This window comes from Corvus hawaiiensis, chromosome 1, assembly GCF_020740725.1.
Source record: "Corvus hawaiiensis isolate bCorHaw1 chromosome 1, bCorHaw1.pri.cur, whole genome shotgun sequence".
In the NCBI taxonomy this organism is placed as follows: domain Eukaryota; kingdom Metazoa; phylum Chordata; class Aves; order Passeriformes; family Corvidae; genus Corvus; species Corvus hawaiiensis.
In genome coordinates this window covers 26,822,699-26,838,887 of record NC_063213.1, presented here as the reverse complement: position 1 = coordinate 26,838,887, position 16,189 = coordinate 26,822,699, and the positions used below count along the sequence as shown (strand labels likewise).

At 40.9% G+C, this 16,189-nt stretch overlaps 1 protein-coding gene across 6 annotated transcripts in view; it reads left to right on the top strand.

Annotated features, from left to right (window-relative positions):
* GLI3 (GLI family zinc finger 3) overlaps nt 1-16,189 on the top strand; it is a 209,192-nt gene that overhangs the window by 59,178 nt on the left and 133,825 nt on the right. For 5 of the 6 annotated variants that reach the window (XM_048297423.1, XM_048297432.1, XM_048297441.1 and 2 more), the window contains one exon: nt 8,111-8,353. In XM_048297423.1, the coding sequence (XP_048153380.1) occupies nt 8,111-8,353 (243 nt within the window). Of the gene's footprint in view, nt 1-3,965; nt 4,055-8,110; nt 8,354-16,189 lie in introns of those variants that run through there. The other variant, XM_048297465.1, reaches the window with a different exon arrangement.

Below are 16,189 nucleotides of genomic sequence, written 5' to 3'. Positions count from 1 at the left end.
TTGAACAAATGTTCTATTTTGCTGAGGCTGTTGCACAGTAATTTTCAGTCTTTGCTGAATTTTGTAAGTTGGAATACTTTTTTGAAAGGGGAAATGAAAAAGTAAGTTTGTTTTTGAAAGGAATATTTTTTTCTCATTTCAGTTTCCCAATCCTCAAGTAGCAAAATCAAAACATAAAATTTATTATACCAAGAAAGGGAAATGCTTTTGACTACCTTCTAGTTCTGCAAATTTAAAAAACATGTTAATTTTGCCAATTAATTCTACCTCCAGATGTCTTCTGCTTATGCATTATGGCTTTCTTTTTCTTGTCCACTGGAACTACAAAGCACTTGTACTACTAAGAGCCCCTTTCTCATCAAGCTAATGATACAGCATTTCCACGTGCTTACCAACATCTTCAGTGCATTTTCCAGACAGACTATTTGTGCCCAATGGTTGGAGCATTTCTGATGCTAGACATGAATTCCTCTTGCTCTACTTGCACAAGTAGTTTCACTGAATCCCCAGGATTTCAGTGTGAGTAAAGCAAGCAAAATTTGGGCCTTGTAGGCCCCATAAAGGTAAACTTAAAATCTTGCCACCTGCTCGGTACCTAGATGCAGGATTTAGTGTTTCTCCTGCCACAGTCAATGTCGTCACTAACACCTAAACCAGAGTGTTGGGGGCTGCACTCGCCAGTGGTGTTAAGTATCATTGCAATAATCCACTGTCTGCCATGGGAGAAACATGTAGCCCTGAACTTGGGAAGGGAGAAAATGGTTTTCAGCTGTTTTGATTTAAATTGTTTGTTTTTGTTATTTTAAAGCCTGTGTGGAAAGGGGCTGGGAGAGGGCTTGTTCAGAAGTGAGGCTCCCACTTCTTTGGAGGCTGACCTTGCAGTTGCTGAGAATTAGTCCCTCCATTAGCTTCCCAGAGACTCTCAGCCCTGCAGGCTGGGGCTGCGGCTGGGCATTGCAGGGGTTCAAGCTCCACGTCTTGGCTAGTTGGTGGTTCAGCTGGGCAGCTCAAGGCAAACTTGCCCAACAGGATACTGCGGGAATCTGGTTCACAGCAAGCAACTTCCACAGCTTGTTCCGAAGTCATTGAAGACAGTGGGATGGCTCAAGTGTCAGGTCAGTAACTTCAGGTGTATATCCAAATGTTACTCCCTTTTTTTCCACATGTCCTGCATGATCAGCAAGATGCAGGATCATGTGTAAGGCAGCCCAGCCCTGCCGCCTGCCCTCTTTGTCTGCCGTCTGAGGCTGAGTCCTGGGACTGACAAGGAAGTTTCCACAGTACTCTGCCTTTGTGTGTAGGTAGCTGTGGACACAGCTACCTCTTGTGTTTCCTAAGTAGGATTTTTCAGCTTATATGAGATTTTTAGCATTTCCCTATAGATCTGATGCAGGGATTTGTAGATGCAGACTCTCAGTTAAATACAGTAGGTGTTTGCTTGTGTGAAATTTTAAAGGTGCTTTTATTTTACATAATTTCCTATATGTCTGTTTAGCTTCAGCCAGTTGGTTTTAGTTGGGAGTGGTTGGGGAGGCAACAAACACTGTAAATTCATCTGGATAATCAAAAAATTGAGATAAAGACATTGCTACTAACAAGGCTCTCTCTGATTTAGGGGTCTGAAAAAGTTTGCCTGAGTTTTTTAAGCTGCTTCATGTCATTCTCGGGTTCCCCATCAGTCTTGGGGAAGAGTTAGGCACACAGTTGGAAAAGGCTGCGAGTGATGTTCTCCTGATAGCAATGCATTGCTGGTTTAGTGTTGGAGCGGTGTGGACTTTGTTCAGGCCCAGTTTTGTCTTGTCCAGATCAGTGGGAACTCTGCCATTGACCCAGAGGAATGCATGATCAGGTTCTGTTTCCAAAGGCATAGGCACTGTATCGATGCTCTGTGTTCTGTCCTCCTCTGTACTGTCAAAAAAAGGAACTGAACCAAGCTGTGCAGTAGATGCAGCAAAAATGAATGTATGTCTCATTTGCGGAAAATAAAGGAGTGTGCATGGAGTATTAGGTAGGTATTGTAGGGATTGGGTCACCTCTCTCTTTCATTAATAAATCCCTTTTCTTCCAGTGAAAGCTAAAGCTGACAACAAAAGAATGTAAGATGTTTTTCAAAACAAACAAACAAAACCACAGAAGAGCTGTGTATTCATATTCCAAAGGTTGCAAATCAGTTATTGGAAAATACTATACATAGAATAATGGAAAAATAACTAAGCTAAAAATCCATTGTATGTGGGAATAGAAAACTATACATTTTCAGTGGTAAGCTCAGATAATGTACTTTATTTATAAGCACAGTAGCCTTGTATAAGGTATGCTTAAGCATTGCAAATAAAGCGAGTACAGTATTGTTATCTAACAGATTTTTTAGCCTCTTGTGTGATTGATGTCTATTTTTAAAACTAATTATGAGCATTGTTCTTCATATTCGTGTTAGTGTTTCCAGAGCGCTTCTTGTGCAGTTGGTCCAAATGCCAGAAAATAACAAACTTGGGACCAAGGGTGTCCAATTTAAACTACCATACTCACCCAAAACAAAATTTCTCTTACAATATATGCTGTTTTTAAAAGCAGGCACAATCCTACAGATCTATTTCCTCCTACTTTGCTCTTAAGGTGGTCAGAGAGTAGTGAAAAGCCTGTGTATGCAGGAAGGTGCAGGTACGCGTGTCCTAATGAACCTGGCGACTGCTCTATTGCATCATTTCAAGGAAGAAAATATCAGGTGTCAAAAACTTAGACTTTCTTAAATGGCAAGGAAATTGCTTTCTTACTTAGGTATCTGTTCTGTTAAGAATCTAAGTAGTCAATCTTTTTTACATTCCACCTTCCCCCTTCCTTCTGGCTCACAGCACCTAAAATGCTACTTTTCTGGGAAAGACTGATATTCTGACTTCAGTTTTGTAATTTAATGATGGAGAGTTTCCTTAGTAAACCAAATTTAGAGTACTAGAATGCTTATCTTATATCCAGACCTTGAACATAAAAGGCATTTTATACCAGCAATTGTTCATTTAATGAGCAATTGCAGAGTGCAGGACGGTTAAGGGATTGAGCTATATGCACCATTATTGCAAGAAGTATTCTGAAATACCAGAAATAGGACGTAAGCTCTGATCAGGGGGACTGTGAGCACAATTACCTTCTTTTCAAATCCTTCTGTGACACTGCGGGAGGAAAAAGGACTTTGAAACTTGAAAGGAAAGAGCTTGCTTTCAACCTCAAAAGCTAGGAGGAAAGGGCTCTGAAATTTGCTCAGTATTCCCAATTCACCATTAGCCTGTTTCTTCCTTTAGCCTCAAGGCATTCTCCGCTTTTTGAAAAGATGTTAAGAAATTCAGTCACAATAGAGAGCCTAGTTTTGAACATGTTTCACTCGGTCCATTGAGGTCTGGTCTTCAGCCTTTGTGTGGGGTGAATTGAGCTGAGCAGCAATCTGGTTGGGGAGAGGTGAATGAGCAGTCTCTGTGCAGTCACAAATTCTGGCAAAGAAAAGATTACCCTTTCCTTTATTTTACAATATGCATTCCTGTACAATCCTGCTAGTGGCAATATGCAGAGCTGAGCTTGTGCTTAGGTCAATATGGAGCACTTGGTTTATAGCAACTCTTGTTAAGTTTGTCTTGTAATTGAAGCTGCTGTTGACCTTGCTTGGAGAGCATTTGTAAAACCGTTTATTTAGCATAAACTGAAATAATAAACCCTCCTTCTCTTAGGCTGATTGTGATAGGGTGACATTAGTTTGATTTAATGATTAGCCGCCTGACCCCTCAGCTAGAGAGAGCCGCTTGAATAGGGAGAGTTCACTAGGAAGCACACAGGAAGAATACTAATGAGCTTGTTAAATTTAGCATGGCACCAACCACTTTTAATTCCTCTAATGGGAGAAGCACTGCCTCTGAGAGAGAGGGAGGGAGATGGGGTAGGGATGGGGGGGAGAAGGGAGAGAGAGGAAAAGAGGGAGGAATGCCCATGTCCTGGTAGCCAGAGAATTTTGGTCAAGAGAAGAGAAGAGCTTAGAGGGAGCATCAGCCAGGGTCTCTTGGACTGAGTTGTAAGTATCTTTTTTTTCCTCTTACCCAGCTGAGGTGTGTTGTCAGATCTCTCATGAGATAGTAATGCTCTCTGGAAGTTGCAAGCAGAAATATGGTGATGAAACTTAATATATAAAGAGATTTAACTGTGCTGGTGTTGTCTTGTTTAAGCAGGGGTGTCTCTGAAGTGTGCTGGCATTGACTTTTAATGTGCTCTATCAATAGATTTCAACTTTTTTTCAGTTGCTGACTTTAGGTGGTTTAAAGTAAAATAGCTTCTATTTTGTCTTGGTCCATGATAAAAAAAGGCAAAAAAGTTCAACAGGTAGAGAAAGTTTAATGGATTTTTGCATTAGGCTTTGGCTTGTGCTGATTTTTTAAACTTTCTGAGTAAATTAGCTGTGCAATTGAAAGTGTGTTTATTCAGGCATGCTGTCCAGTGTGAGTTTTTTGAGAAAGCTTTTTGATTAAGTGAGAGGTGCTCCATTAAGTGAGGTGCTCAGCACTTCTAATAAAAATTGCTTCTGATCAAAATAGCAGGATTAAATCAGGTATTTCTCAGTGGATGTGAAAATCCTGGATTAATGTGATCATTCAAGACTGGGCACTTCTAACGCATGTATCTGGCTATTGGCTTGTTAAGTCAGAGTAAGGGTGTATGTGAAGAAAGAGAAGCTTATGCAGATTGCTCTTGGGCATGAAAACTTTTTTCTTTTCTTATTTAACCCTTCACTCTTACACTGGCAAAGGGTGGGAGGAATTATACTGGAGTTGGTGGGCTGCCACCAACTTCATCTTTCGCTTTGGCGTTTGTCTCTCTGCAACATTTTAATAAATCAGATGTTTCTTTTGACCCTAAAGCTGGCCACTTGTAAAACGTGAGCAGAGCAGTAACAGAACAGTTTTCACTTATTTGGCTGTAAAACCCCTTTGGCAGATGCTGCTGGAGAAGTGGGTTGTTTGCTTACATTTTTGCTTTAGAATCTCACTTGTTGCCATGGTGGACAGTGTGTTTCTGTCAATAATTTGGCCTGGCGCGCCTTGCCCGCACTTACTCTTGAAACTTTATTGAACAATTCAGTTGAACCAGAACAAGATTAGACAGCTTTCCCCTTTTGGCACACTGGAGTGGCTCGCCTGCCGTGAGAGTCGGCAGCGTTACTGCAAGAGTTTCCCGCTTGGCGCCAGGGGAGCTCCTGCAAACTGCTTGGCTCTTAGTGTCCTGGAGCGTGGGTGCTGTCAAATTTCTCATCTGCCCCCTATCAAAAGCAACCCAGTGGTGTGAAGTAAATGCTTAGCAAGCTGTTTGGCTGATGAATAAGCCTTGTTATTATTGTAAAAATGCCATCATGTTTAGTTAAATTCTTCTGGGGCAATTTTTGTGTGGCAGAAAACATACTGAAACTTTTGACTTGTAATGGCACATGTCAATAACTTCATAATGGGGAGAGAGATCGTTGATGCAGAAGGAAAAATAGTTTTTTGTTTTTTTTTTTTCTCAAGTAACCTAAAAAGGGAAAAGCTTATTAAACCATATTTTTCCTTTAGTTTCTAAGTTACTGAAAGTAGGTTTTGAATTTCATTCAGCAATTTGAAAAATCAGCCTTTTCCATAACAGTCACTAGTACCTGGATTCATGACACGTGCATGTTTTGAGAAGAAAAGTATGAAAGTGGAGCCTGCAGACAGATGTCAGCTTCTTGTTGTATCCCAGGATGGCAGGTTTAACAAATATTATCTTTATATGGAAGAGTAAAAGAACTGAAATCCTATCTGATCATCTGAATGATTATACAGCCCCACAAATCACTCTAGCTTTCTTCTTTCCGAACTGTTGTAGCACTGGTTAGCTTGCTCTACTTAAGAGTCTGTCAGAATTTCAAATGGAGTGTAAGACCCTATTTTTATAGGAGTTTGCGTTTCATCAGTGAAAGTTCACTCTAGGTTGAAATTTAACATAAAAGACTCTGGCTAAAGAGAAACCTGATGGAAAATATATATTTGATTTTTTTTTTGGTTGTTTTTTTTACTTATACAAGCAGGTTTCTAAAACCTCATATAAGTTTTAATGGTTTAGTCCGCATTTTGCAGTTCTCTAACTAAAACCAGCTTCAGTGTAAAAAGTTGAAACCTTAAACCCTGCTAATCCAGAGCAGGGACCAGTGCCTGTGCATATTAATAAAAAGTAGAAAAGGGCAAAGGGTTTAAACTCTGTAATGTTGTTGTCTATTTCCATTAACTCTTTCTCCTCAGACCCAAATCCTGGAAAAGCTCTGTATGTAGAATTACTGCTGGCTGTAAAAATAATTCCGTCCCTGGAAGATGCTGATAAGTCAGCAAACCCTGGTAGCTGTAATACTTGGAGATAGAAAAATAATTAAGTGCTCAATAGGCTATGCTGCTGAGTTTTTGTGTTGTTGCTGCTTGGGAGGAGAGGGAGCAGGGAAAAAACTGGTGAGCATTTCATCCAAAGCAATGGTATATCTAGTTTATGCATATAATGGCCGTATATCTCTATGTACGGAGCCTGTTTCTAATCTAATTTGTATAAAGGCATATAGGTTAAGTTACGCTGGTGTCAGGCTTGCTGAAAGTAGTCACCTGGTGAATTGCTGGCTGCTGCTTGTGCTCTGTGAACAAGTACACCAGGGAAAGGTACAAGTGAAAACTTAGACCTGACCTCAAATCTCTGACAACTGAAGTGCAATCTTGGTGCTGGTGTCAATCATTCTTCCTTGCATGTAGGTTGTAGACTAAAAGCACTTCAGTTTTATTTCCTAAGGGTGTTTTCATTTCCTTTTCTAGTTACCATTTTTGTGCCCAGCATTTAATAATTTGAGATTCCTTGTGTACTTGTAGAACTGCAGAGAAACTTTGAGATGAAGTCTTTGTCAGTACTCCTTCAAGATGTATTGGCGTACACTTGCATGTGCAGCATGGTTGATGGAACAAGGCTGTACCCGGGGCATTGGTGTTGGCCAAGGATTACAGCCAGCAATCAATCATGCTTGTTTAGAGAATCATCTCTGTTTTAAACCAATAATGCAACTGAAGGAGAGCATTTACATTAGAGATATACCTAACAACGCCCATCTGCCACATGGCATGTGTGAAATGTACCTTGGAACATGCATCTTGGTTTTGAGGAACAGAACCATTTTGTGTAGTTTTTGAAAGGTGTGTGTAGTCCCTAGGGGTTAAAGCTCATATGGGAGCAGAGGGTTGTTTTAGCACCTAGTCCTGGAGCTGTCTGCAAAGAAGGTGGGTGGAGCCATGGTCAGGAGGCTCTTTTCCCCTTACAAGTGGTACCACAGACCTAGAGGCTTACTCCAAACTAGGGCTGGGGTTTGACCCTCTTAGTTATTATTATTCCCACTGCTCCCCTTTTTATTCCCCCTTGTTCATTAAGAGTTTGTGGCTTTGTATGTGTGGATATGGGAAAAAGAGGTAGGGGGAGTGTACTCAACAATCCTGCACAGGTGCCGAAATGGTGACACTGTCAGAGCAGGTGGCCTTGCTTGTGCCTGTCTGATGCTGCTGGTCCTGTATCTTGAGCCCTTGAACCCATTTTATTCTTGCCCGCCTTGGATCATTGCTGACCTCCCTGTGAGGTTTCAGCCCCTCACACAGACAAACCCCAGGGACCTGGAGCTGGGCTGCAGAGCTGTGGTGGGTGGCTGGGTGTGATTTAGGCCCAGCTGGTGGGCTTCATCTTCTCCTCTGTGTGACAAATAATTTCTTGACTCCCCATCAGGGAGCTCCCAGCCTTCTTGTCCCAGAGGCAGGGAAACAGCAAGCCTCTGTCTGTTCCTGCGCAATTGATAGCCCCGCTGGTAGGATCATCAGTGCATGGGTGACGGTGATCTACTGCTCCGCTGCTGCCAGCTCTGAACGGGCAGGCATCCCCAGGCCATCCCTCACAGCCACACAGGCACCTCCTGTCACAAACTTACACCGGGAGGAGGAGGGCAGCGGGGGGAGAACTTTTCTTTATTGTATTTTCTATAAATGGGCTAAAAGTGTGTGTCTCTCTTTTTTCTTCCCTTCTCTCTTTCTTCTCCCTCGTTTTTTTGCAGAGGATGAAAGTCCTGGGCAGACCTATCACAGAGAGAGAAGGAACGCGATCACAATGCAGCCGCAGGGTGGGCAAGGCCTCGGCAAGATCAGTGAAGAGCCTTCCACGTCGAGTGAGGAAAGGGCCTCATTAATCAAGAAGGAGATCCATGGATCTATATCTCACCTTCCCGAACCTTCCGTACCTTACCGTGGGACGCTCTTTACCATGGACCCCCGAAATGGTTACATGGACCCTCATTACCGTGAGTATTGATTGCTGGTTTATTTGGGGCTGCGAAGTTGGAAGGCTGTCAAATTTAATGTGATTTTGTCACTTTGCATCATCTCCAGGGAGAACTGCTTTGTCTGGAGGGAGTGGTGTTTGTGGTAAATGCAATCCTTTGTTTCCTGAAGTTAAAAACCAGGGTGCAGTTGCACTGCAGCTAGAAATTATCGCAGGCCTCTGCAAAGCAACTTCCACAGGACATCTCATCTGTTGCTAATCCTCCTCAGTCATCCAGGGTTGTGTTTTGCTCCACCTCCTTAATATGTGAAGAAAAAGGGCCTCATTGTAGAAAGCAGAGAAGGAAAATGAAACGGGCCTTAAAAATCCCTCTTTTAAAATAACGTTAGAGTATGTTATTGAGAAGAGGAAGGACTGTGCCCTGTACAGTGAGAATTTGGGGAATTGGAAGGCTTATTTTTGTGCTTTGGGACTTCTTGTTTTGTTTTGGAGGGCTTTTTTAGACATTCATGAGTGTGTTTGAGAATGCAGGCTGATGGAGTGGTTTTGCAATTTTCTTTCCCAGCTATAGTTCCCTGAAGTTGTAAGGGGGAGGGAAAAGGCAAATGATTTCAACTTCTGAATTCCTGCTCAGGCATTAATAAAAAAGTAAGAAATTAACTGACACTTGAACACAGATGTGGAGTGGATTTCTCCACAGGCAAAGTATGAAGGAGTTAAGCAATTTTTTTTTCATCTGTTTCTAGTTTACCAAAAAAGAGAAAAAAGATCATTTAGTTGTGTAGTAATGAAGTACATCTTGAGGTGTCAAGGCTTGTGCCTTTTGATTATAGATTTATCACCCAGTCAGGAGACAGATTTGCCATTTAACCTTTCAGTCTCCAATGCCAGATGATAGGCTTAAGACCCACAAAGAGAGAGAAGTCTGCATTGGTTTTCTTTTTTTTTAAACATCATTCAGAAATTTTAGTGTTTTAAGGCAAAAGGTCATTAGCCAGATGACTGATTAGTGAGGACAGCTGATTAGTGCATGTTTTTTTGCTAAAGAAAGTGCCAGGGATAAAAGCTAATTTTATCCCTTCATTAGTTGGGCTAGCAGCAAAGGGGAATGTTCACTCATCAGGGTGCAGATCAAAGTATGTCTTGCACAACCTTAAGTCTCACCAACCTCCTTTAAAAAAAAAAAAAGCCTGATTGTTAATAAGGATGGAGGAAACGAACACTTGTTGTCTGTATAGTTTAGATCAGTATTTAGGGAAAAAGTTTGCAGTTAAGTTTTTGAGCTCTTTTTCAGTGTAGTCAGTTTTTGTACAGCCTCCTCTCCTGCTGTCTCGTACAGACCTGCTCAAACCCTCTGGGGGAGTTACTCATCTCTCTGTTGAGGAGGATGTGCTTCAGCACACCAGCGGCAGACTCGTGCCAGAGAGGCATGACCGTGCACTGCAAACGGCCACTTGCAAGCAGCAGTGCATACAACTATTACCTCGGGGCTTGGAGGCACCATTCCTAGCTTCTGGTTAACAAACGCCCAAATCTAGCTTAAAATAACCCCAACAAAACAAACAAGTATTATTGGGGAAGCAAAACAGCTTCTCTGTTTGTAGGCAGTACAGCTGGGGAGAAATGAAATGTGTGACAAAAACAACCCTCAAACAAACAACAAACCTTATGCTGAATTTCGTGGGGAAGATAGCCATTTTGACCATCTGACCAGCTGCCAGCTCACCCCTTAAATCCTGTTCAAAGTGTTATTGAAATTACTGAAGGTTCAGACAGAAGAAAAAAATCTGGTCAGTCAGCATGTGTCTGAGTGGTTTGCAATGAGTTTATTTTGTTTTATTTTCCCAAATTCACCTTTTGATAAGAGTTGCCAAGGTTTAATGATGCTGCTCTGTGGTATTGTGACAATTAATGCTAGCTATTCAGGCTGCGTGGACTACTAGAAAACCATTGATGTCAGAAGTTGAGAGAGCACCAGAAGTTACCCAGCATACAACAGTAGAGAAACAGGAGATGAGTTAATTTTAAATGAGCAACAAGATCTTAAAGCAGAAATTTAAGTCAGAAAGCATCAGATGGACAGACCTGCTTCCCTCTCCTGTAATGAGTAGTACATTTGTATTCACTGATTTATAAAGCCCCTCAAGCTATTAACATCATAAAAAGAGCCATCATGCTTTTATTTACCTTTAATAGCTGTGATACAGAGAGACAACTAAAAAGACAAATGTCTAGTTAGATTTATAGGAAACCAGACAGTCTTACTGAAATTTTCATAGTAGTTGTATCATTTATATATGTAAGATATGCTTTCATCAAAGTGGCGACTGTATTCAGACTGACACTTTTAGTGGTCCATATGAAGAAGGCTGAATAATGTAAATATGCATCAGTCCCACTGTAGCAACAGGTAAAGAATCAGGGAGTCTATTGTTTCCTTTCTTAGTTTCTTGCCAAGTTTTGCTGGGCATATGGATGGAAAACATTTTAATTCAACATAGTCAGATATGTTAACACTCACAGTAATTTCTTAGTTTCCCTGTGGTTGGAAAATAGAGACTTTTCAAGATGCCTAATTCATGCTTCTATTTATACCCACTTTGTATTTAAAAGTGTGGGCAGGCTTTCTGTAACACAGGAAAAGGGAAAATAATTTTTTTGAAGAAGGACATCTGTATATTTTTATGACAAAAAAAAGAAAAAGAGTGTTTAATTCAATTGTGTGTGGAAGGCATGTCCCTTCCATGAGGGGCAGTTATTAGAAACAACTTGAGTACTTTGCATTTTTACATGTAAATATGTATGTGTCTGTTTGTGCATTGCAGGATTTTTTTTGTTTTAATTTTTTTTCTAATTAAAATGACTGATGTTGTAAATGTTGGTAATAATAGTTACCATAAATGTGGAATAAATCCCTCATTGAGGGGGAGTTTGCTCTCCTGCAGAGTGTGGGTGGGGATAATGGTTGCGATTCAAGTGAACCAGCTTTTCAAACAGCTGGGATGAAACATGCTATTGGAGTTGGTGGCCCTTCTGCACTGCCAGAGAGCCCCTCAACCATTTAGCAACTGAGAATGTGAGTGCAGTCCCATGCTCAGCTCACAGCCTTCTATCCTCCAACAGATAAAAGGGAAAAAAAAAGGCCTAAACCAGAAATTTTTCTTTTCTGTCTTTTTTGTTATGGATTTCTTAACCACTATTTAAACACAGCACACAAAGGAAGGGAGGGATGTTGGTTTTGTTTGCTTAACTTTTTAAAAACTTTTTTCTTTAAAAAAGCTTTAGGACACATGACAGAAATGCTGGAGTTTGCCTTCATATGTTGTTCCTTTTCTTTGTTGAGGAGAGCAGGGTTACTGACCTTAATCACAGTGTTTCTTAAAAGGATTTAAAATCCTGCATTTCTCAAACACTAATTCCAGTGGTAGTTGGAGCCCCTTGTTAATGTAAATTCCATCTCTAGAGTTGGGGCTGAGGCAGGGGAGATGGGGATAGCAACTTGCCTTTGTTATTCTCTTCCACAATTTTAATTTTCGTGTAGATTTATGGCAGTGCTAAGACTGCCTGTCCCACAAGTCATTCCTCATGGAAAAAATGAATCATTCCTGATGTAAACACTTTGATTTAAAACATACTGTTGATATTCTTCCCTGGGTTTCACAGCTCATCTGAAAGAACTGTTAGTACCTAATTAGCAAAACCTGAAGAATTATCTTAAGTAAAAAGCAGTGACAGTTCACTTGGCTCTGATCCAAAAATTTGTATATACAGGAATGTATGGCCCTGGCAGGATTCTCTTTCCAGTAAATCACTTCATCTCAAAGAGATTGCACTAGCTGAAAGCAGGAACTCACTCCTTTCTTTTTTTTTTTTTTTTTTTCTTTTTCTTTTCTTTTTTTCCCTCTCCTTACCAGGGATTTATTTTGCTGGTTTTGAAGCTTCTGCATTTATCTGGGGAAGGGGGAACTGCTTAGTGCACATTTCATAGGATTAGCACTCCAAAGGTATTGATTGCCCTCAGTTCCCACTGACTGTTCTTGGACTTAGCTTTGTAAGGACTGGGCCTTGCATAACTGCCCAAGTTAGGTTACCCAGTGTTAGTGTCATCTCAAAATCAATTTGCAACATGAACGAAAAATCTCAGCAAGACAAGCACAATGCTGGTTCACAATGCACTTGGTCATTGACTAGGTTTTAATTTCTGTTGACAAGAATTCCCCTTCCTTCATATCCACATAGGAAAGGAAAAGGGACTGTGAAAAAAAAAAAGGGATTGGATTCTGTTTCTAAAAATGCAAACTGTTAACTGGAAACACTGTCTTAAAATGCAGTAACTGGAAAGCAGTGACTTTTCATGGCAGCAAGTCTTGAACCACAATGGCCAGCTATGCATGGCACATTTGACAGTGAGAGTGGTCCAGGTCACCACCAGCAGATGAGCTCATGGAAGGGGCTTACAGAGGGGTAGGTGGTGGCCTCCCTTGTCATCTCCCTGGCATAATTTGAGACTCAGGGGAGACTCAGGAAGACTCAGGAGAGACCAAGACACTTCTGGATAGCCCCAAAGCAAGCATTTTTCTTAGCTCACCTCTAGATTCCCAGTGTCTTTGGGTGACAGGAGACCAGGACAGCTTTTTGTAGAGAGTTTCTACCTGGCCTGGTTGGACAGTGATAGGAGAATGTCAGTGGAGAATCCTCATAGAGATTTAGGGCCAGAGGCTTTAAGTACATTTAGGCGCTCTTCAATTTCAAAGTGAGTTTGGCCTCTGAGAATCTGGGTCCTACTTCAACTCCGTGCAGCATTTTGCAGGGGAGAGGCTTAAGCACTCTAGTAACAAAACTCTCCTCTGACAGTGATTTATGGGGTGGCTTCCAAATGTTGTCAAGCAGGGGTAGTTGAAAAAAGTAAAATCTAAAGCTTTTAATAGAACTCACAAGGAAAAAAGTCTCTATTATAAAAGTGAATGTCAGACTGCTCATGTCAGCTGAGCAACTGAAGTGTGAGTCTTTAAAAAAATTAGCATGTTTGCAAAAACATTTTTGGGATTAAAAGTCTAAAATGTAATAGTAGCTTTCAATAGCCTCCAACAAAAAACATTACTGTTCTCAGATTCCAACTTATGGACAGAGGCAACTTCAGTGTGAAATTTAGGAAGGTGCTGCAGACCTTGTAAGCTTAGCAGCTTATAAGTTAAAATAGCTTCTCCAAGATGCCTTCCAAACCTCCTGCATTGTTTTTGAAACTGCTCATTGCAAGTACTCCTGCCCATTTCTCTGAGGCCTTTTCTGAAATCAGCAAGCCCCGGGAGCCCTGGAGCTGCTGCCTCTGTGTGATGGTCTCCTTTGGAAGTAACAGTTGCACCTACAGATTTACAGTATGTAGCGATGTTCTTCCTTCTTATGCATTTTTTTTCTCCTCGGCATGAGACAGACTCCAAAACTTCCAATATTTGGAAAGCTTTGAAGTGTAATGTGATTGAGCAACTGAAAGGTGATCTTGTAGGTTTGTGGTTTTTTGGGGTTTTTGGGGTTTTTTTTGTTTTTTTTTTTTGCTTTGTTTTGTTTTCAAGTTTAGGTGAATACATATTTTTCTGTGTGTTGATTCTTTTCTTGTCATTACCAGTAGTATTAATTTCAGCTGGAAACTACAGGTAATTATATGGAAAGAGGTGATCCTGTTTGTGGGGAGAAGACAATATTTGATATTTCTTATTTCTAAATAAGAAATAAAAAATTGTAGAAATTATATAAATTATTTATAGCCCTATAATTCTATTGGACTTCAAAATTCTAAAAATATTTTGAGGAGCACATTGAAACTTTTCTATTAATCTCTCCTTGTTTTGGTGTTCAAGTGTATGTTAAGGAAGCTGTGGGGTGAGGTTTTATGTGTGGTGGTTTTTTTGTTTTGCTTTGTTTGTTTGTTTTTTTAAAGAACAGGGAAGATAAAGAGGACAAATGCAAAAACACTTCTCTAATGGACTTGATTTGTTTTTTTCAGCTAAAGCATTTTTAGCTGCTTTACAGTATGTATTTGTTGTATACTGTCTTCATGGAAAGAGACAGAATTCATTGCTCAGAGCCACAGAATCATGGTTAAGAACTGTGAAGAAAAAGCCAGGAAATAATGTAATCCATCTCTTGAGCATCAAGGCAGATCAGCTGTCCCTAAATCAGGAGAGAGTGCAAGCTTCTTCAAAGTTGTTGTATCCCTTGATCACGGACATTTGCGACAATGCTTTTAAAACAGAAGATCTGTAGTGGATTTGAGCTGATTTTGTGTGCCTACAACGTTACTTCTGTGGTATCAGCAGCTGGAAGGTGGGGAAAAATGTGAGATGGTTCTCTTGCGTTGATGTTCTCTCTGGTCAGTGTTACTACAGGGAATTTAGTTGCCTAAATAGAGATTGGAATGTGAGTGCCATTTCCATGCCCATGAGGATCCTAAATGGTCTGACTGCCAGCCTGGTCAACCCCTTGTATCCTGGGTCATATCTGTTTACTCTGTATGAATGTCTTGAGATATATTAGGGAACTAAGATGGCCCTATGTGTCTATATTAAGGCAGCAGAATCCTCAGTTGTTGTGTCTAAATGTAGACAATAAACATTTAAGTTCAGGGGTTTTTTCTCCATCTCTGCTGTCATTGTCCAGCTATTAAGAAAACCGTAGCAATAATTAGTTTGCAGAGTAGCTAATGTATACAGGATGCTCCTCTGTCCTGATTCTCTTGTGTTAATTTTCTTGCATTCTGGGTGCTTGAAATCTGGACGTGCCCTATTTTTCATTGCTCTTGCCCCTGGCCCTTATGTGGGCTCAGAGGGAGGGCATTGTGTCACAGAGGATGCCTCAGGTGGGCAGTGGGAGTAATGGGAGCGTGGGGGCACCATGGGCCTGCTCTCTCCATGGCACTGACCATGGACTAGTCAAGAGAGGATTTGAAAGGCGACATGGTCCCTGTTGTCAACGTGCAATTTCAAGCTTATTCCACGGAAGTCTCTCAGTTCTAGCCTCCTGTTGGAGTCCTGGGTTGAAGAGGCCTTTACTTTTAAGACAGTTTAAATGCTTTGGTTGCTGAACCGTTTTCAGGATTGCTAGCAGATACAGCTTTATTGCTATTGACTGAGCTCAGTACTTAGGAGGAGAGCCACTTAGCCATAGCCTCTACTTCCTTTTATTCACACCTAGAAGCACAATTAGCTTCCTCTTAGCCTGGCTCTTTACCTCTTAGCCTTGGTAGTTTACACAGTACTCTCTAAACTGTTATTAAAACACTGCTCAAATTACTTACAACTGGGGCTCTTGAGCTTGCTGAGTGGGTCGCATCTGAGTCTGCAGATCATGTCAGGATCTTTCAGTCACACTTATACAGGCTACCTTTATTCATTTCTGATAGTATAGCTTACAGCCAAGGCAGCAACCACCAGTGCAGGGAAGCAGTGTTATCCTCAATATTGATATATTCATAGCTGTGTAAAGAGTACAGCTGCTCTGTTGCCATGTGGTCGTCAGCATGTGTGGTGGTGGGTACACAGCAGCAGGAAAGGCAATATGTGCATGGGAATGTTTGTATGTACAGGTTTGTACATCTTCATACTTCCTTTTAAAAATAAGATTTATCACTTACAAAAGAGTCTTCTGATGTTGCTTTCTTTATTGTTTTTTAAAATTGTCTTGCAGTTTCTTTGAGTTCAAAACAGATAGCTCACCAGATAACAGAACTGCTTTTTAATCTCAGTTATGCTTGTTTCATGTTTCACACTGAATAAGGTAGTATAGAGGGTCCCCAATTGTTTATTCTAGTTTCCCTTTGTCGCGGGTTCGGTTTGTAACCGGGCAGAAACACCAATTTAGT